Source organism: Schistocerca nitens, chromosome 1, assembly GCF_023898315.1.
Source record: "Schistocerca nitens isolate TAMUIC-IGC-003100 chromosome 1, iqSchNite1.1, whole genome shotgun sequence".
Taxonomy (NCBI): domain Eukaryota; kingdom Metazoa; phylum Arthropoda; class Insecta; order Orthoptera; family Acrididae; genus Schistocerca; species Schistocerca nitens.
In genome coordinates, this window is record NC_064614.1 from 1,292,249,847 (window position 1) to 1,292,272,501 (window position 22,655).

Genomic DNA, 22,655 nt, shown 5'->3' on the forward strand with positions numbered 1-22,655 from the left:
TTTCCGTGTCACAGCTCCCCCTCCCTTAAGGTATTGTTCAGTATTCTTCCTACTCTCAACGGTTACCAAATTTATAATACTCATTAACTTATTGTACTGTTAAGTGGTTTTCCATTTCACACCAACCTAATTACATTGTAGTGACTTTCTTCTGAAAAAAAAGAACGCTTTCTCCACAGCTGCAGCGTTAGACAGGAAGCGTCATGAGTCCCTTGGTAGTAGCCGCATCAACATCTGGACCGTGAGGCATCCGTGAACATCGAAACCGCCGTCAGGGGCTGCACATCAAAACCAGTGTTGGTGCCTCACTGCCAGACCTATTTACTGGGCCGCACAGACCAGAAGCCACGCTAGCTCCCTGGACAAAAGCATCAGGCGCCGGAAACCCTCTGATATGAGACTCAATTTCCGTTACACACCACCGCTGGGAAATTCCAAATCTCTCCCTCTCTGTCTGCCTGTCTCTCTCTCTCTCTCTTAAGTGAACCTAGTGCACGTATCAACTATTGCGTGCCACATTAAACTCTCTTTTGTCCTGGCCAATGTAGTCGGTGCTAGGGAAACTCTCAGGCCTTCCGAAAATACTGGGCTCTATATGTCTTGGAAATACGCCCTACACTCTATCACATTGATTCACTAATTAATTAAGTCAATACCCTCACTGTGGCCAGTTACCTCTCACTACAATACACAATGCACACGTGGTTAAAATACTCTTTATTACAGGAACAAACTGAATACTGAACTTCAATTATATCCAATATGAAGTTCACAGCAATCAAATAACATGTACTAATTCTTGAATCTTGTCTGTATCCGTGACACTACTGTAAACACTACTGGCCATTAAAATAGCTACACCACGAATATGACGTGCTACAGATGCGAAATTTAACCGACAGGAAGAAGATGCTGTGATATGCAAATGATTAGCTTTTCAGAGCATTCACGCAAGGTTGACACCGGGGGCGACACCTACAACGTACTGACATGAGGAAAGTTTCCAACCGATTTCTCAAATAGCAGTTGACCGGCGTTGCCTGGTGAAACGTTGTTGTGATGCCTCGTGTAAGTAGGAGAAATGCGTACCATCACGTTTCCGACTTTGATAAAGATCGGATTGTAGTCTATCGTGATTGGGGCTTATCGTATCGCGACATTGCTGCTCGCGTTGGTCGACCTGCAACAGAAGCTCGACAGGGTGGTCACGTCCTCGTCCTCTACAAGGTCACGGCCGCGACACACGAGAAGTACCGGGCGGTGATGGACGCCATCTGCAAGGACGGCCTCCATTGCTACACCCACCCCTCCGAGCCGCTCAAACTTCTGAAGGTGGTGTTCCGCCACCTTCCCCTCAAGTTGCCGCGGACTACCTGCGTGAGGAACTGGAGGATATGGGCTTCGGCGTCAGGACCACGGGCGCGATGAACTCTCCCCGTACCCACCGCGATATGCCGCTGTACCAGGTTGTCCTCGTCGATAATCTGGAAAATCGGACGATTTTCCAGGTGCAGCGGGTCTGCCGCGTCAAGGTTGAGGTCGAACCACTCTGGGCCAAATGCAAAAGGGCCCAGTGTTTCTCCTGCCATCGGCTGGACCACGTCTCTAGACACTGCTACGTGCCTCCCCGCTGCGTCAAGTGCGCGGGGCAGCACGAGAGCAAATCTTGCGGCCTTTACCGCGAGGGCAAGCCGATTTCCTGTAACCGCGGCGAACCGCATGTTGCCTGTTGTAGAGGCTGTTCGGCTTTCAAGACGGGCCGGATCCAGCAGCGAGGCCTTCTCGTTAGGTGCACTCTTCCACCAGCTTCGCTGCCGCCACCGAGAGCTGGTTACCTGCCCCCTCCCAGCGCTCTGACCAACACGCCGGAGAGAGATAGCAGCCGACCGCGTCGTCCACGGCTTCGCCCGAGATTTCGGCTACCCCAGCGGCCGCGTCTGACGCGCGGGTTGCCCGCCGCGGAGGCGTCGCCGCTGCGCAACAGACTGCCACCCACACTCCCCCGCGGCAGCGGCAAGCAGCTCGCGCTGCGGCGCAGTTGCGGCCGGGAACTGTCGCTCCACGGCAGTCGACACCTCCAGAGCGGCCCCAGTCAGCCGCCCCTGTGACGGAGGCCGCCTCAGCGGCCCCCGCCGCCTCCACTGCATCAGACGCACGGACCAGCAGGTCATCCCTGAGCAGCAGTTCGGGTTCCGGAGCGGCCATTCGACCAGCCAGCAGCTGTAGCGCCTAGTGGAGCAGGCGATGCGAGCGCTGGAGACGCGGGAGTACCTATGGGCAGTGCTTCTCGACGTCTCCGAGGCCTTCGACTGCGGGTGGCACGACGGCCTCGTGTACAAACTCTTTGTACACGGAGTACCGACGTCACACGCGGTACTGCTGCGCTCCTATCTCTCAGTACGAACAATCCACGTGCGAGCAGACGGAGGCATCTCCACCGAACGGCAGATTCGCGCGGGAGTACCACAGGTGTCGGTTCTCGGCCCCCGGTTTTACTCCCTCTACACCGCCGACGCACCGCGGGTGGCACGCTTGGAGTTAGCGCTTTATGCTGACGACACTGCGTTGTTCACCTGTAGCATGAACGCGGACGAGATGCGCCGCCGTCTCCAGCTCGGATGTGACTTCCAGGGTGCCTGGTCCACTAAATGGCATTTAAAATTTAACGTTGCGACGAGCCAGGCCATTGTCTTCAGCAGAAAGAGGCTGCCTCCGCACCTACAGGCGGTCACGATCGTGGGAGGCCCCATCCCACGGTTGCGGACTGACAGATACCTCGGGGTGGCGCTCGGCGGCACCTGACGTGGCTGCCTCACGTCCGTGACGTCAGGGGGCGAGCAGTGAAGCGCCTTCGTGCGCTGTACCCACTGCTCAACCCTTCCCCCACACTCCCTCCACGACACGGCCTCACTCTGTACCTGGCCCTGGTTCGGCCGATACTAGAGCACGCTGCCGTGGTGTGGGGCAACGCTGCCAACACGCACATCGCGACGCTCCGGCGCGTCCAAAACTGGGCGCTGCGCCTTCCCTTCACAAGCCGCCTCGCTACCCAACGAGGCTGCTTCACAAGGAAGCAGTCGCCCCGCTACTGCGGGATCGCTTCCGGCACATCGACAGAATGTTCTACAACACTGCAGAACACTCTGGCAGTCGCCTCATTCGTGGGCTGGGCCGCCAGGTCCACCGCAGGCCGACAACACGTTGGCCCGACCTCCTGAGGGAGTAACCAAACTCCCGCGGTGTCGATGACGCTCCATAGTCAGAGGGTAGCTCACAAAGATAGTCAACTCAGTTCAACGCTGAGGTCAGCGCACGAACAGCACACTGTGCTGCCTACACTGGCCCCACACCTGGCAGATGTCACCAGTGTTTCACAGCAGCAGCAGCCTCGGCCGCTCAGCATTCGGACAGCATCAGCACGGCCCAGCAGAGAGTGCCACGGTAGCAGTGACGTGTGATCCACATCAATTGCTTTCATTAACACTGTATATAGCAAGGGACACTCATTTGCATTTTGCCCATCGCTTCCGACCACTTATTGTAAATGCGAGTTAGGTTTCGTCATTCTTCTTATTTGTAATAAAAACCATTAATGCGATTTTGCTTGAATTGTTGCATAGCATTCCGAAAACGCAGCATCCTTTAGGCACCCTATGCGAGGCCAGTGGACGGAATCCCACGTCTTTCGTTCTCTGACACCCACAGCGCCAAACTGGCTGAAGTCACACGATATTGAATTTGGTCCTAATTTATTTTTTTATTAAAGTGTGCAATGGGAATTCTAACTCAAACTTCAGAACGGCCGATGACGGGATACAATTTAAACATACATTTCTCATACATTTTAATTACAAGGCAGTTGGTGTTAATGAGCACAGGAATATTGGATTGTGTGCTGGAATGTACGTTAGGGTGAAGTTTGGCTTACTAGTTGATTCCCAGCTATATTTATTCACGAAATGGAATGAAATACTCAACTCCTGTAAACACTTATAATGTACAAAGTCCTTTCACTACGGATCCTTGAGGGGTGTTTGCTTTAACAATTTTAGTCGACAGTATTCCGTAAGGATTACGTTAAGTCAAAAATTCAAAATGGACACTCAAGTGATACAAAAATCCAGACACTTAAAGAGAGCAGAAGACAAAGTAACCAACTCTAGGGCAGACGAGCTGCGAAAACTGACATGCAGCCGACACTGGAAAGACATCAAGAAATGTAATAAGGATCGCGATGCAAGAAGTAAATCATGACTGGATGAGGAACAAGGCGTTCCCTAACTGAATTTTGTTAAACGACCAGATATTTATCACTAGCGAAGTGCTCAAAAAATGCTTCCGACAAATGAATTAACAATCGTAGATACTTCCTAACACGGAAACACTTACTATCTCACAACTAAAATCTCATTTCAAGTGAGCACGGCAGTGGCAGTTACATTCAACAGACCCCGAAAAGCGTTTGCTGACTTTGAACAAGTTTCAGTCTGTAGCAACTCCGAGGACAGAGGCAGACAAAACCTGGGAGGTGGCGAACTGACCAGTCGACAAAGCGACTCTGCAGTGGCACCGAGCGTCTCCTCCAGTCAGGACACAGCAGACACAGCACATGGTTTCTCTTTTCAGTATTTCCTAAGCGTCAGAAATTGAAACAGTCGTTTTTATTGTGCAACGATCTTCAAGGAACCAATTGCGAAGTCACTCTTTAAGAATGAACAAGCAAATAGAGCTCCTCCCCTCTGCTCCCATCCGCTAGACTGCCACCACAAGGCAGCCTCTGAAAAATTCCCAACGGCCATTCCAAGACCCAAAGGTGGAACCGAAGAGGACCATCTAAATTTATCGATGTGCGTGCGTTCGTACATACACAGACATACACACAATCTAGCAATCATACACGTTTAGGAAAGGTGGGTAAAGGTACGTAATATGTTGAATACCGAGCGTAATTAAAATGAGAATAAAGTTCAGATCCGTTCCCACTGTGAACTTTGTCCCTGACATGATAAAAAAATACAAGAAACCGCAAGCAGAAATAAGATATTCTCCAGAACATAACAAAGTTACTGCTTCCTTCCAACGTAAAAAATTTGTCTTCCCGAGATACAACAATAATTATAAACGTCAACGTAATTCTCAAATCGTTATTTCTGATTCTCACCTTTTATGAATTAAATTAAATACAAATATTGTAAGTTAATTAGAAGCGAACAACTCTGAGAGTAATGAAACAACATATTGTCATTGTAGTATGTACTTAAATACTTTTTGTATAATTGATGCACAAAGGTAACGATTAGCGTCCGGTGTGGCAGAGCGCTTCTAGGCGCTTCAGTCTGGAACCGCGCGACCGCTACGGTCGCAGGTTCGAATCCTGCCTCGGGCATGGATGTGTGTGATGTCCTTAGGTTAGCCAGGTTTAAGTAGTTCTAAGTTCTAGGGGACTGATGACCTCAGATGTTAAGTCCCATAGTGCTCAGAGCCATTTGAGCCATTATGTGTCAGTGTGGACAATCTTGATTCATTAATGGTCTCACATACTGAGACTTTGTAATTAATCTTATAATTCTCTAAATATTAACCCATGAACAATATTTTCTTACGGCATTAGCTAAGTAATTGCACATGCTACTTGCGACAATCTTTTGTGTATGACTAGGACATACTGGAAGCCACTTCACAATCTTTTGCAATAATGTCGCTTGTGTGATAGATAATCGCGTCTCGAGTATTACGATTTGTTCTATCTTTTGTATCTAGATGGTCTCCATCGACATAATGACTTTACGCATGTAATGTGTCCTTCATGCGACCATGATGAAGTTGCAGAAACAGTAATCTTCTGTTTTTTGGTACGTACAATTCTACGCCAAAGAAGAGCATGAATGAGATGTGTGTCCAGATTTACAAAATAGTTAGGGTAGTAAACGCAAATTACATACCTGTAAGTTAGTTATTGAGAGTAACCTTAAGCTTGAGCTTTTTAGAATAACTCTAATAACTATGAATGTTTCATTTACATCATATCCACAGCGAGGCTATATTTTGAGTTAACATTTTACACCGTTTAATATCATATTTTTGTATTATTTTTGTAATTTGAATTACTTTCACGTATTAGTTGTTGATGTTCTCTTACATCACGACCGCAGTGAGGCCATAGCTTTGGCTAAATCGTGTACACTTTCATTTTTGTGAAGATTTACATTTGTCTCTTATGCAAGAGCTTTCTCAATATAAGGAGTTTGTACAACTTCTACTATTAATTGTAAATAGTTTAAATCATATTAAAGTCATGTCTTCGATATGGGTAACAGCCTTCAAGTATTATTCCTAGAAACTTCTCACATATTAGTAGATTAGTGTTACATGTGTAAAATTATTACTAATGTTATTACTCAAGAGCGTAGAATACAATTACTACTCTCACAGACATTGTGATAATTTCAGGAGAAACATGTTAAAATTTATCGAGACTATTTAGCAAAGAAATTTTCTAATATTTAATGGATACCGAAATTTTTAATTCTGATTAAACTTGCTGAATAAGTACGACTTCCTAATAGTAGAGGTTGTGAAAAGTTATCAGCTTGGAATGTGTTCTTCTGTTTACTGCTCTCCAGTTTTAAGAGAGTCTGATGAAAGTTGCTGATTATATTTGTATATTTGACAAATTGTATAGATTCCGTTTGTTTCATCTCAGTTATCTGCTAGGGACTTTTTCTCTCACCTTTGAACCCACTGACTGACTTTCGTTACGTGGCCTGATGTGATAGTGTACATGATAAGGTTAATAAGCGCAATAGTGCCCCAGCCAACCAAGTTATTAGCACCAAAATCATTGGCCATATTAAAGCAGAGCAGTAATGAAGGCTTCTTATTCATGTGTCCATGAGTATGGTATGGATAAGATGTTCGTCTCATAGCGTGAAATAATGTGTTGTTGAAAGTGCCTGCATTTACACGTGCTGAGGAATATTGCTGCTTTCACATGCACACATAAACAGGTGTGTACCTCTATTCACACACACACGTGTGCGTGTACGCGCGCGCGCGCTTGTGTGTGTCTGTGTGTGTGTGTGTGTGTGTGTGAGAGAGAGAGAGAGAGAGAGAGAGAGAGAGAGAGAGAGAATCAGCAATACTTTGTAGGTGTCAGACACTTTATTGAGAACAAAGCTCCCCTCGTGCCATGAATCTGGGCAAATCTAACAGTTATGCACTACGAAAAGCTGGCAGTGGGAGAGCCATGTTGGCTAGTGCGAATCTGTCTAGCTCAGGCTAGAGTCACTCTTATGAATACGATTCTTTGAAACAGCTTGCGTTCTGTTTATGAAATGGCTTTGTCTTGCTGTCGGCTTTAGCAAGTCGGTATTTCATTCACCGAGTAAGCTGTACTTGGCACGACCTCCTAATATCCGTTGAAAAACTGATTTTTGAAGGTCTGTGCTAAGGACAACATGTGATTCGTGTTACTTTAGTCGATGTCCTTATGGGGATTTTTTGTATATGAGGCACAATAATAACCAAAGTAATAAATCCTTTATGTTTTATTTCAAATCCATACCAATGACGGATTCAGTTAAAGGAAGCACAGTTTTTGTGAGTTAATATCCGTTAGTTACTAAACATTTTTCGAAGCATTTATTGGAGGTAACAAGTTACATACTCTCGTGGCCAATTCAATTTACATTTCATTCAGAATTAGTTGCCCATGATGAATAATGAAATACGATACTTTTGTGTTATTAAGCTACTTATTTTGAGAGGGCTGCTCCATTAATATAATTACACATTTTGTGGTATTACAAGATCGCCACTGAGAGAAGATCATATTCTGTATTAATGCACAACTACTACCCATATCTTACTAATCAGAGGAAAGCTAGATCCTAGGAACATTCAAACTGATTTCAGTAAAAGGAAAGTCAACTAGCGGTAAATATTTTTAATTGCTTCAGTTGTCAGAAAAGTTCCAGGACAAGGTTTTTTGTTTCTGAGTTTGGAATACGAAAAAGGAACAAATGTTGTTTTATGTTACCCGGTATGTCTGCATTCTAGAAATGACCTCGGCCATGTTTCCGTGCAAACTAACGATGTGACAGTGGTGTGCTTAGCAACACACTTGGCACATTACTTAAGCTGACACAATGGATGCTGATCGTCAACAAAAAGTGAATATAAAGCTCTGTATTAAGTTCGGGAAAACCTCTAGTGAAACTTGGGCAATAAATGCAAGCGAGGCACTTTCAAGAACACAAAGGGCTTCGTGAAGACAGAGATTCGGACCAAGACGAACATGACCTGGTCGCCCGTCTACAGCACACACCGATGCAAACGTGGAGCGTGTGACGCTTTTATTGCAAGCGACTGGCAACTGTTCGTGTGATATCAAAAGAACTCAATTTGAATCTTGATGTGTGTTTTACGATTTTATGCGAAGATTTAGGCAAACGGAAAATTACTGCAATGGTCGTCACTCACACACTAACATGCGAACAGAAAGAGGAAAGACGAAGAGTTTCTGCTGAAGTACTGGATAGAGTCATTCCACATTTCTGTCAAAGATTATTGTTAGTGATTAATGTTGGTGCTACCGTTAACATCCTCACATGAAGCGTCAAGTGCTGGATGGAGGAGTTCTGGATCATGAGCCTCCAAAATAGTCAAACGAAAATCTTCGAGAACAAAGACAATGTTTAAATCATTCTTTGATGCTAAAGGATTAGTTCGCCACAAATATGTTTCTCCAGGTCAAACAGCGAACCTAACTGCTTACATCGAAGTCTTGAAAATTTTGCGACAAGCAATTCGACATCACCGCCCAAATTTGCAGCATTCACAAGACTGCTTCTTACCGCAGGACAATGCAAGACCCCTTACTGCTTTACCTGTTATCGAGTATCTGGTCAGACATTCTATTATTGACATCCCACGTCCATCATATTCGCCCGATCTCTCGCTTTCCGATTTTTTCCTTGTTTCAGCGAGTGAAGAGGTGACTGAATGGAGAGTTGCATCAAGATATCGCAGATATCCAATAGGCTGTGAGAAATAAACTTACGAGCACCACATTTGAAAATTTCCCTGCTTGCTTGTTCTTAAGACCTCCAGCAACAACGTTGGCAACTGTTTGTAGGTTTGTAACCGTGGATCGGGGCTAGGATCATGACTTGGTAAGCACAGTTTTCGATTCTTTAAAATACCCTGTCCTGAAGCTTTTCTGACAAACGGACTATTTCAAACATCAAATTGAAAGTCCATTGCACTTTTTTAGTGTCAGGGTCTGAGAATCGTCACTGGCAGTAGCCCGACTACATTATAACAACTGAGAATTATCCATTTTCGCAGGGAAGGCAAACTTTATGCAGGACTTAACCACCACCAACTGTTCCCTTTTAAAGTACAAGAAAAATATTGACTATACGGAGATCATACACTCTCTAATAGCTTGAAAACAACATTTAAGCTGGCCGTGGTGGCCGAGTGGTTCTAGGCGCTTCAGTCAGGATCCGCGCGAGTGCTACGGTCGCAGGTTCGAATCCTGCCTCGGGCATGGATGTGTGTGATGACCTTAGATTAGTTAGGTTTAAGTAGTTCTACCTTCTAGGGAATTGATGACCTCCGATGTTAAGTCTCATAGTGCTCAGAGCCATTTGAACCAATTGAACAACATTTAATTGCAAAACAAATCGTCTCATAGTGCTCAGAGCCATTTGAACAATTTGAACAACATTTAATTGCAAAACAAATCTTTGTTTCATTGAATATAAAAATATATCAGCCCTAAAATTGTTCTGGATATCATTCATTAATCTTCATTTTAAATGTCTCTAATTATAATTAACGTCTGAACAAAATATGTGTTGAGAACACTCCTCAAATAAAGTGTGTCTTGGTCCTCATTACAGGTAATTTTTCAATAGACAATCAATTCTCAGACCAAATTCTATATCCGTGGTAGGCCGCTAAACAGTAACTTTTCACAACACCATCCACATTACTGTTGACGTTCATAGTCTTTCCTCAATCAAAATAAAGCCGATAAGTACTCATTGTACTCAACCTCAGCCGATTCACTGTACGCTAGCGTTTTGTGATGACTGATATTTCTTCTCATACTCCTGATGTCCTGATCTTTCTTTTCTCCTGCACTGATTCACTGTCAAATTTGCAGTCTTGAACCATCTTTTTTGCTATTTTTTCTTGCTATCTTTTTGCTTGAAATCTTCTTGTTTTGCATAGCTTCTTCTTCGATGATAACATGAAGATCTGTGTCTATTCTTAAAACTCTGCTTTTCTCTTCATGGTCAAATTGCATTATTCTACACGTTATGATGATTCCAAGCTCTACGTAAAATCTTGTGACTTTCGTCACAAAGAAACTCCCTAACTTTCCCCGAAATTATCACTCTTTCAATTAAACGACTTGCCCTGTCTGTTCGTCATTAGGTTATCGAGCCCCATCATCGATTGACTCCTATCATTTGCTGATTCCTCCTTAACAAAATATTGCACAGATAAAAGTTTTCCTGCTATGCGAAAGCAACCTCTATACGTATAAACGGCATACAATCCAAAGTGCTTGGAACATTAGAATATCTAAAATACACTCCTGGAAATTGAAATAAGAACACCGTGAATTCATTGTCCCAGGAAGGGGAAACTTTATTGACACATTCCTGGGGTCAGATACATCACATGATCACACTGACAGAACCATAGGCACATAGACACAGGCAACAGAGCATGCACAATGTCGGCACTAGTACAGTGTATATCCACCTTTCGCAGCAATGCAGGCTGCTATTCTCCCATGACGATCGTAGAGATGCTGGATGTAGTCCTGTGGAACGGCTTGCCATGCCATTTCCACCTGGCGCCTCAGTTGGACCAGCGTTCGTGCTGGACGTGCAGACCGCGTGAGACGACGCTTCATCCAGTCCCAAACATGCTCAATGGGGGACAGATCCGGAGATCTTGCTGGCCAGGGTAGTTGACTTACACCTTCTAGAGCACGTTACGTGGCACGGGATACATGCGGACGTGCATTGTCCTGTTGGAACAGCAAGTTCCCTTGCCGGTCTAGGAATGGTAGAACGATGGGTTCGATGACGGTTTGGATGTACCGTGCACTATTCAGTGTCCCCTCGACGATCACCAGTGGTGTACGGTCAGTGTAGGAGATCGCTCCCCACACCATGATGCCGGGTGTTTGCCCTGTGTGCCTCGGTCGTATGCAGTCCTGATTGTGGCGCTCACCTGCACGGCGCCAAACACGCATACGGCCATCATTGGCACCAAGGCAGAAGCGACTCTCATCGCTGAAGACGACACGTCTCCATTCGTCCCTCCATTCACGCCTGTCGCGACACCACTGGAGGCGGGCTGCACGATGTTGGGGCGTGAGCGGAAGACGGCCTAACGGTGTGCGGGACCGTAGCCCAGCTTCATGGAGACGGTTGCGAATGGTCCTCGCCGATACCCCAGGAGCAACAGTGTCCCTAATTTGCTGGGAAGTGGCGGTGCGGTCCCCTACGGCACTGCGTAGGATCCTACGGTCTTGGCGTGCATCCGTGCGTCGCTGCGGTCCGGTCCCAGGTCGACGGGCACGTGCACCTTCCGCCGACCACTGGCGACAACATCGATGTACTGTGGAGACCTCACGCCCCACGTGTTGACCAATTCGGCGGTACGTCCACCCGGCCTCCCGCATGCCCACTATACGCCCTCGCTCAAAGTCCGTCAACTGCACATACGGTTCACGTCCACGCTGTCGCGGCATGCTACCAATGTTAAAGACTGCGATGGAGCTCCGTATGCCACGGCAAACTGGCTTACACTGACGGCGGCGGTGCACAAATGCTGCGCAGCTAGCGCCATTCGACGGCCAACACCGCGGTTCCTGGTGTGTCCGCTGTGCCGTGCGTGTGATCATTGCTTGTACAGCCCTCTCGCAGTGTCCGGAGCAAGTATGGTGGGTCTGACACACCGGTGTCAATGTGTTCTTTTTTCCATTTCCAGGAGTGTATTTCATCTCTCATTTACACTTAAATACAAAATAACAAAAACTAGTGGTAAAACTTATATAACATTATCATTGCATATTCAATCAATCACTGAAAATGCAGGAGAAAGTGTCCATTACAGTATCACCACGGAATAAGGAAAGAAGCAATCAGCGGGCATTTGCAGTTAACAGAGGAGAGATAAAGCAAACAGAAAAAATACATTCCCAATTGACGGGCAAATATTTCTTTACGCACTGACTTGCTTCTTGATTGTCTTTTGCAGAATTGATGATTTCTGTTGTTATATCCTAGCCAGTAATGCCACCCGAGCCCGCTGCCAAATGGTTGGCAGCATCCAAGTCCGGACGCCGTCCGCATAAGCAGCGCCAGCGAGACAGGAAATTGCCGCAAGTCTGCGCGCGCCACCGCTGGCTTCTGGTTTCTTAAGCGCTGGAGTCGCGAGCGCTAGGACAGTTCTGTATTCGCCGCTCAGTTGTATACTCGCCACCGAATTGTGTACTTGCTAGTCAGTTGTGTGTCCGTCGCAGCAGAGTTGTTGTTTGTCGTCAGCCGACGCTGACCTAGCCGCTCCGACTCGAACTTGACAGATTTCTGTAGACACGGAGTTCACTACTGTGTTTCTGTATCTTCGTTAATAAAGATAAGTACCGTCTTTTATTTAATCAGAGTGTTTGGGTTTTCATCTTTCTGTTCACTGTTCCAGCGGACCGGTCGGCCCGCTATTAAAAGTGTGGCGGTGACTTCGTAAGCCGTTTCCACAGCGAATTGTTGTCGCTACGAACGCCGCCACAAAACTGGCGACGAGGGCTTCCGAACTCGTGTGCAGGGCTGGTTCAACTTGTTTCTGGTTATACTAATTATAGCGATAAAATTTTGGGGGCTGGTTTAATTTGTGTTCACTATGTCTGCCGAATTACAACAGTTGATCTTGTTACAGAGTCATCAAATACAAAGTCTGGTGGAAGCAATCGCCAAACAAGCGGCTAATCCTCCAACACAACAGGAACAAGCACAGGCAGCACCACCTTTCCGTGCTTTTGATGCATCAAGAGAAGAATGGCGAGAATATTTCGCGCAGTTGCAGGCGCACATGACAGTCTACAAAATCACGGGTACTGAGCGGCAGCTTTATTTAATTTCCACTGCAGGCGTGGAAGTCTATCGACTACTTTGTAAGTTGTTCCCGGAATCCAAGCCAGAAGCTTTAGACTATGACGTTGTTGTTAACAAGCTTCCTGAGTATTTCGAGTCGCGAGTTCATGTGGCAGCAGCCAGATTCAAGTTCTTCCGATTAAAGAAACTGCCACATCAATCTAATAAACAGTGGTTAACAGATTTACGGGGCCTCACCCGTCAGTGCCGATTTAATTGTGTGTGTGGAGCTTCCTACAGTGATGTCATGTTACGAGACGCTATTACTCAAAACATTGCAGATTCTCGTATTCGTGCTGCTATCTTAAAGTTGCCTGACCCGTCATTAGAGACTGTGATGAACATCATTGAAGCCCAAGATACTTTTGACTATGCTGAGTGTGAGTTAGATCAGCCATGTATTTCTCAAATTGCCTGTGCTAAGCAAGTTATGTCACGCCCGCGGCCCCACCGGCAGAGTCAGACTGTAAACACTAGCCGGCCGCGTCATGTTAAACACATTCGTCAGCCGCGTGTGCAAAATGATAGAGTTCAGTCTTGCCCTAAGTGTGTTCTTGCTCATCCTCGTGGACGTTGCCCGTTAAGAAACGCGGTTTGTCACTTTTGTCAAAGGAAAGGACACATCCAGACTGTTTGTTTGCGTAAACGCAAGAACAATTCTAGTGCTGCCCAGCCCATGGATATTCATGTTCTTCAAAGCCAGCCCGCCCAGAAGGTCGCGTTTAAAGACTCTTCCACGGTTCGTGTGGGTAATAAATTTGTTCGCAATAAGCCACCCACCCAGCCCTCTGCTATGCGGCTCAAGCGTAATTCAAACGCTGTAAAAAGTAATGTACAGACTGCAAGTGAAGCGGGAGTTGTTGTTCCACCCGCCCAACCCACGAGTTGTCGTAAGCAGCGAACACGCGCTAAACGCGCTGATTTTGTGTCTTCCGTCTCCACTGCACCGATTCAGAGACAGTGTAATAAACTATTTGTGAAACTACGCATCCAGGATAAGACCTTCAATTTTCAATTAGACACTGGTGCGTCTGTGACTCTCATAAATGGTGCTACGTATGCGGCTATCGGCCGCCCTAAACTTTCAGCGGCAAAACATTCTTTGGCTACTTATAGTGGAGAACAAATTCCTGTGTTAGGTGTATGTAGCGTGCCAGCCACATTCCGTGGCAATACAAAAACAGTTTCATTCACAGTGCTCCGCGCTACAGACAGTGTAAACATTTTCGGATTAGACTGTTTTGACTTGTTTGGCCTGTCTATCCAAGACAATGTGTTGCAAATTAATTCTGTTGTTGTTCCTCAAGACAGCATAACCGATTTGTGTAAACGATACAGTGACATATTTAAAGACGAACTAGGTTGTGCTGCGAACTTTGCCGCTCATATTACGTTAAAAGATAATGCTCAGCCTCGATTTTTTCGTGCTCGTCCAGTGCCTCATGCCCTCTGGGCACCTGTAGCAGATGAACTTCGCCGTTGGCAAAACGACGGTGTTATTCAACCCGTTTCAGCGAGCCAGTGGGCTTCTCCCTTAGTTATTATAAAGAAACCGTCTGGCAAGTTACGTTTGTGTGCTGATTTTAAGTCGACAGTTAATCCTCAGACTGTCATTGATTCTTTTCCTTTGCCTAGACCGGACGAGCTGATGGATAAGTTAGGGGAAGCTCGTTTCTTTTCCAAAATTGATCTCCGTGAAGCATATTTGCAATTGCCCCTCGACGAGCAATCACAACAGTATTTTGTCATAAACACGTCGTTGGGGTTGTTCCGTTTTCTGCGTTTGCCTTTTGGTTGTGCGTCAGCTTCAGCTGTTTTTCAGCGTTTTTTGTCACAACTTCTGGCTAATGTGCCATCGTGTTGCAACTATTTAGACGATATTGTTGTGTCCGGTCGGACGCCTGCTGAACATTTCCGTAATTTCGAGTGTTTGTTTACAGTGTTGTCTCAGGCAGGCCTACGTTGCAACATTGATAAATGTTCATTTTTCCTTACGGAGATGGAGTATCTGGCACATGTTATTAATGCTCAAGGCATTCATCCCTCCCAGTCACATTTAGCAGCTATTCGTGGTTTGCCTGCCCCTCGCAATGTGCATGAATTGCAAGCAGTTCTTGGCAAATTGACATATTATGTTAGGTTTATACCTAATGCATCACAGATTGCTGCACCGTTGCATCGTCTCCGCCGTAAGAATGTTCCGTTGGTGTGGTCAGATGATTGCCAATCAGCCTTTCAGCAGCTTAAAGAGGCTTTATTGAATGATCGTTGTCTGGTCCATTACGATCCTAACAAGCCTCTGGTGTTAGCTTGTGATGCCTCTTCTTTCGGCCTCGGTGCTGTGTTGTCTCACCGAGTCGGTAACACCGAACGTCCTATTGCGTTCGCATCTAAATTGCTAAACAAAGCTCAGTGTAATTATAGCCAATTGGACAAGGAAGCGTTGGCTATTGTGTTCGGTGTCACAAAATTCCATCGCTACCTCTATTGTAGACCATTCTATTTAGTAACAGATCACAAGCCCCTGACGTCACTGTTTCATCCGTCTAAACCAGTTCCTCAGCGGACAGCTCAGAGACTACAACGTTGGGCTCTTTTGTTATCACAATACCAGTATGAGATACTGTATCGCCCTACAGCTCAGCATGCAAACGCTGACGCGCTTTCTAGATTGCCGATTGCTGCGGATGATGTCTTCGATTCCTCTGACGACTCTTGCCATCAGATTGACGCCGATGAGCATCAATCCCTCCGGGATTTTCCGATTGATTATCGTCAGGTGGCACGTGAGACAGCTACGGATCCTCGTCTGAGTTTACTATTACGTTTTGTTCAACGTGGTTGGCCGTCCAAGGCAAAGGACATATCGGATCCTGTGGTTCGTCGCTATTATCCGCAACGTCATCTGTTGCCTGTTTCGCACGGAGTTTTGCTGTTACGCACCGAGAATGACCAGCTTCGTGTAGTGGTTCCCCAAGTGCTCCAATCCAAGGTCCTCGACTTGTTGCATCAAGGTCATTGGGGAGTGGTCCGCACCAAGCAGCTTGCCCGCCGTCATTGTACATGGATCGGCATTGATAAGCAGATTGCGCAGATGTCTACAGATTGTTCGACGTGTGCCGAACACCAAGCTGCTCCGCCTCAACGCTATTTTGAGTGGGCACGCCCGGCCGGTCCCTGGCAGCGAGTACATATTGATTTCGCTGGTCCATATTGGAATTCGCACCCTACTACGGTTGTTGCACCCCCCGGATCGACCCGCCGCTTCTGAGCATCGCACGCGTTTTCTGCGCAACGACGCCGTTTTTTTCAGAGTTTATCACGGTCGCCGTCGTTGGGAACGTAGTACCGTGATAAGTGTCCAGGGTCGCGGTTTTTATACTGTTCAAGGTGCTACTGGGGTGCACAGGAGGCATCAGAACCAGTTGCGCCGCGCTGGCCGCCCGGATTCTGCCGCTCGTTCTTTGTCCACAGATTTGGTCCGCGGCGGGTTCCAGCCGCGCCTTCCGACTTCGCTGCCGCCCCCAGGGCAGCAGCAGCCGTCGCCGCTATCACGCCGACAGCCCGTCCCGTTGATGCCTCCCGCGCAGCTTCATCCGGGAGCGCCCCAGGTGGTCGCTCCGGCGCCTGTGGTCCCTCTTCAGTCGCCACCGCCTTCGGAGCTGATGGACGTCGACCCATCAGCCGGGCCGCCTTCCCAAGCGGTGGCTGTGCACTCTGTCCTGCAGCCGCTTTCCTTGGGTACCCCCAAGGAGTCTGACACCGCAGCGCCTTGTCCGGCGCCCACTCAGCAGCCGTCGACGCAGCGTCAGGAGACGCTGCCTCTCTTCGTGGGTCCCGACGCCCCGTCGCGTCCAGTACCAGAAGCTGCGCCCGTGGTCACAGGCGTGCGCCCTGACCTCGGTTTTCAGTCGGTGTTTCCCGAGGCCCCGCGCAGCCAATGCTGGGGTACGGACCGGGGACTGCCACCGACAACAGTCTCCGCCCCGGTCTCTTCTGCTACGCCTGCGGCCAGACCCCTCCCCCGCCGTCGACGCTCGCCACGTCATTATTCAACGACGGTGCGGCGATTTGGGGGGGGAGGAGTGTTATATCCTAGCCAGTAATGCCACCCGAGCCCGCTGCCAAAATGGTTGGCAGCATCAAAGTCCGGACGCCGTCCGCATAAGCAGCGCCAGCGAGACAGGAAATCGCCGCAAGTCTGCGCGCGCCACCGCTGGCTTCTGGTTTCTTAAGCGCTGGAGTCGCGAGCGCTAGGACAGTTCTGTATTCGCCGCTCAGTTGTATACTCGCCACCGAATTGTGTACTTGCTAGTCAGTTGCGTGTCCGTCGCAGCAGAGTTGTTGTTTGTCGTCAGCCGACGCTGACCTAGCCGCTCCGACTCGAACTAGACAGATTTCTGTAGACACGGAGTTCACTACTGTGTTTCTGTATCTTCGTTAATAAAGATAAGTACCGTCTTTTATTTAATCAGAGTGTTTGGGTTTTCATCTTTCTGTTCACTGTTCCAGCAGACCGGTCGGCCCGCTATTAAAAGTGTGGCGGTGACTTCGTAAGCCGTTTCTACAGCGAATTGTTGTCGCTACGAACGCCGCCACAAAATCTATAATGGACGTCTGCCACGATAACTGTTTGCTACCTTACAATACTCACATTCACTATCAGAGTTTCAAGTGAAACTTTCAGTTTGTTCCTGTAAACATCATACGCATCACCAAGTATTGGAATCTACTGATTTTTTGATGCGTTACGTCTCATTAAAATTCCGCGCATACAACAACCAGGATTTGCTTGTAATGTTTGTAAAATTGTGTCATTCTCTTTGCGTGGCTGTCTGAACATAATACGTTTATCTCAGTTTTATTATGATTCAGAACAGAAGGTTTTGTTTTGGTTCGGATATTACGGCTAATTGTAGGCACCTTTTCTTCAGTTGGTTGTTGAAGCACAGTTCACTGTAAGACAGTTTCATGATATACTGCTGCTATTGGGTTTTTGTATGAAGTAGGACATTAATATTTACCGTGGGATAGAGACTTCTTTCTTCTGATATTTGTTCTTTTATTTTGTTACTGCGGTTAGTTAAACATTACGAAGTCTCAGAAGCGCTTGTTATTCGTTGAGTTACTCAAGAATGGCATTCTACTTTAATAGATGAAAGACTTACAAAAGCATATGACTACCGCACTTTTTCTTGTGTCTTCAAACGCTTGCGGACCGACGAAACGGACGGCTTCTTACAGTTTTATCTTATCTAGCGTATTTATTTCTGTCTTCAATTCGACGTGGAAAATAATTCTTACAGCATGTAGCTATGTAGTCTGTGTTCTTGCTAGTTTAGTAGTATGTCTGATGGATTAGTTTCGCATCAGGAAGATGTTGGTGCCATAATTTTAATGAATATTGTGTATATACTGGTTTCTGGTGAGGAGGAAAGTTAGTTACTAGTATTTTATTAATGATCATTCATAATCAGCCATATCACAGTCATCACAGTCGCTCAAGAAAGTTATAATTGAGTCCACATACAGTCTGTTAAAGGATGTAGCTATCTGTACAGAGTGCGGTCTAAAACAGATATAACACACATACAACCCGTTAAAGGACGCAGCAATCTATGCAGAGTGCAGTCCCAAACAGATATAACACACATACAATCAATTAAAGGATGCAGAAATCTGTGCAGAGTGCGGTCCAAAACAGATGTAGCACACATACATTCCGTTAAAGGATGCAGCAATCTATGCTGAGAGCGGTCCAAAACAGATATAACACACGTAGAATGCGTTAAATGATGCAGCAGTCTGTGTAGAGAGCGGTCCAAAACAGACGTAACACACATACAATCCGTTAAAGGATTCAGCAGTCTGTGGAATGTGGCTCAAACCGATATTTGAACACTGAAAAAGTACTTACCAGGTAATTGATCTTCATCTCCTCAGAGGCACTTGTCACTGCTGCTGCCGCTGTCGCTGCTGCTGGTGCTGCCCGTACGCTCCTTGATGCACACGAAAGTACAGTGATTGAACACTCAACGAAGAACAGAGGCAGACTGAGGGTGAGTTCGGTTGTGCTCTGGCTTATATAGTTTCTATGACGTCGAATCACGTCACTAATGCAGTAGCCAATATGAGTGCAGCATTCTAGGGCTGGAGGTTGCTACGTCATGAATGAATGATCGGTGCGCTCCTGGTGGGAAAACCTCAGATTCCCCATTTGATCATTGAATTTCCAAGTGGTACATTCAGTTATCGAATATCATTAAAATTCGATTGGAATAAAGTACTTAGTTAATTCATATGATAGATGCGCCACATGTGTTCAGTTGATACGGTTTGCATATTTCTCCAAGATGATCTATGGCGCCAGTATGAACGTGCGGGCTAGAGGCTATGGGCTATACGTGTGGCGCATGCCCAGGTATAAACACCTGAAAGAGAAAGCATTGCTGCATCTCTCTTTCTCAGCACCTGACTACAGGTGTGACATGTGTCTCACATACTGCGAACAATGATCGTGGATTACATAATGGGATCGTGCTCTGGCTATGTCCTAGATAACATGGCGAACACACTGTCTGCCGCCATCTTGGATTATGTCACAGATGAGAGCGCCCTCTGTTGGTGGCGATGTGTACTAAGTCAGTTGGAGTCTTGACCTCGTTGTCAACACACCAGATGGCCCTACTGCATGAAAATGATTAAATAAAGACTTATGTCCAAGTCCTTTTCCGATGAATCCTTAGGAGGAGGTGGCAGTGGGATGAATAAGGTTAGTCCATGTGCCCTTTCTTTAAGGCCATTTTCTTAGCGAATTGACCTTTGTTTACCACCAAAATTCAAACTTAGCTCCAGTTCGTAGGAAGAAGTGGCAGTTGGGTGACTTAGGTTAGTGGAGTTTGGCCAAGTGAGCTATGTTCCTGCGATTTTCTTAGCTTAGTAGAGATGACCGCAGTGTGATGTATTATCCTGCTGGAATTTGAACCTGCCGCCATTTTTCTGGGGGAAAGGTGCATGGCACTTTTCCGTCAAAATTCAAAATTCTCGCCAAAAGCAGCCATCTTGAATGACGCCATGGCCACCATCTTAGATGAAGTCATGCGTTGATGCTAAGTCTATACGTCGCCATCTTGGATGACGTCATCGCCACCATCTTGGACCCATCTGACAACAATGCACAGTGGCCTTGTACCTTCTTTGTCCCAGTACTCACAGCAAATTAGTGTTATATGCTCTTAGAAGACAAATTCGCATTTACGAAAAGAGGTGATAACAAAAAATAAAGTTAACTATTGGCCGGAGATGACTGGACAGAAAACATGTAGAAAGACCGTACCTGATACCTGGGAAACCTTCTAGGAAAAGTATGCTTTCAGAATCACAATGGAAGGTCTTTGAAAAGAATAAAAAATATTGTCGCTATGTTTCTTTTTTTTCGAAACAGACAACAGGCTATATTGGAAAGAACCGCTATTGTTAACAAATACTCGCGTATCACGTGATAAGAGCATGCAGAACCTGAAGTTTCACATGGACGGCTCGTGTAGGGGCGGAGTCTCAGAGTATAGGAGCGAAACATGAATGCATAGGCCAGGAGGAAATAGTTTCCACCACAATACGCTTGTCAAGCTTTGTTGGGCCAAGAAACGAAGCAAGTAGTACAACAATCAACATTGACCGCTACAACTTGTGGTAGGGGATGAACACAAGATGCACTGAGGGGAACAAGAAAGATATACAGACCGTGTCCGTGTGTAGAAGGGGGAAAGGTGTCTTCAGACCAGGGCCATGTGTAGACAGATCACTTCCAGTTCTGTCGGCCTAGAACAGCTTTTTAGTGAGCACTTGCGTTCACAGGTTTTGAAAATTTCGCAACATCTCCGGAGTGGACATCAGGGATTTCGAACCGAGTTAGTTACCTTCTGCGGAACAATTTAAAGAGGGCAGAACTGTACACGTCGCTAAGACAAAGGGAGTGGACATTGCCAATAATTTAGCTAGGGAAAAGCATAGTTTTTCGTCTCACGAAAACTCTGAGCAGTTTCCGACTGCTGATTCAGTCAAGGCCAGAACAGTATTGAGGTTTACAGGTGCGCACGCACTGCCTTCATCATACGCCACTGCTGACCACAGCAGCCGCCGACCAAGCACATTAAATATCGCGTCTGCTCAGGCGCTCAGTAAGGGAGTCACTAACATGTGTGTGCTCTTCAGTTCTGTTGGATATTAGAATTGCGTTACGTATCTGCTTCTCATTCCCTCGTATTAATGCTAGCCACGTGTCGCGTGTGTGTTGATAGAGGATAAAACTAGGGAAAACTACTAGTAAATATACGTTATTGTTCAGCTAAAATATCCTAGACAAGAAGTCATATTGAAGTGTTGTGAATGTGATATTTTGGACGGTAAATTGTTTCGTGATCATGTTATTGTAAGTTACGCTGGGGGTTCTTTTCTCATGTTTGTCAAGATTAATTTCATTTAGTTTGTGATTACATTGCCAGGATCTTCGTAATCGTAGAGGATTTTGCAACGTTACCAACTACACACTTGAACCCAATATGTATGGTGATTCTGTAATAAAAAGAGTTCGTACATGTAATAGTTCGTACAGGTTTGTGTGTTTTAGAGTAGAGTCTACACCTTACGCACTGAAATATTTTAGGATATGACGGCTGCTATTACGATGTCTAATCGAGACTTCATCCGGGATCTCTGTACCTTGCAGGGCCTGGGTTCACACGTACTTTAGTTCTGCCAAATATCTCCATGCGTGACAAGTGATAAGGACGGGTCATAACGACCTGGAGAGTACATTAGACAGTAGTTGTCTATTTACCTCATCATTACTAGACAGTACTGTATTTCATACATCATTTTTCACTCCCTCATTCAGGACATACAAAGCCACATTGTTTAATCCTTACTAAGCTCAGATAACGTGCGCGTGAGGAAATAGTGTTTATGTAGTGTTTATTTCGTTTGTAGACAAAATACTCTAAAATGTTCCAAGTAGATCAGCATGTCATACAGCTGTCACACAGCACAGACTCAACTACAAAATGTTCAAATGGCCCTAAGCGCTATGGGACTTAACTTCTGAGGTCATCAGTCCCCTAGAACTTAGAACTACTTAAACCTAACTAACCTAAGGACATCACACACATCCATGCCCGAGGCAGGATTTGAACCTGCGACCGTAGCGATCGCGCGGTTCCAGACTGTAGCGCCTAGAACCGCTCGGCCGGCAGGCAGACTCAATTAAAGAAAGAGGCAATAATGCAATGTGTTCAATCAATTGTTAGCGAAATACCGACTAAGCAAATGCAAAATCTTTCTATTGTGATACTTGAAGAGGAGCAATCATCGATATCACCACACGGGCTTTCCACAGTTGGTAGCAGAACCGATCGCAGGCTCGCGGCATCTGGTGGAGGCAATGGAGCGCGCCCGCTGCGCCACACCCTCAGCAGC

General features: G+C 46.3%; 1 protein-coding gene across 1 annotated transcript; it reads left to right on the forward strand.

The window, feature by feature from the left end:
* The first annotated feature begins 1,394 nt into the window (after positions 1-1,394).
* On the forward strand, positions 1,395-19,205 carry LOC126234213 (uncharacterized). The gene is made up of 4 exons (XM_049942914.1): positions 1,395-1,532; positions 1,755-2,091; positions 16,572-17,170; positions 19,125-19,205. Exons 1-4 carry the CDS (start codon positions 1,395-1,397, stop codon positions 19,203-19,205), a joined length of 1,155 nt encoding a protein of 384 aa, XP_049798871.1.
* The last annotated feature ends 3,450 nt before the right edge of the window (positions 19,206-22,655 follow it).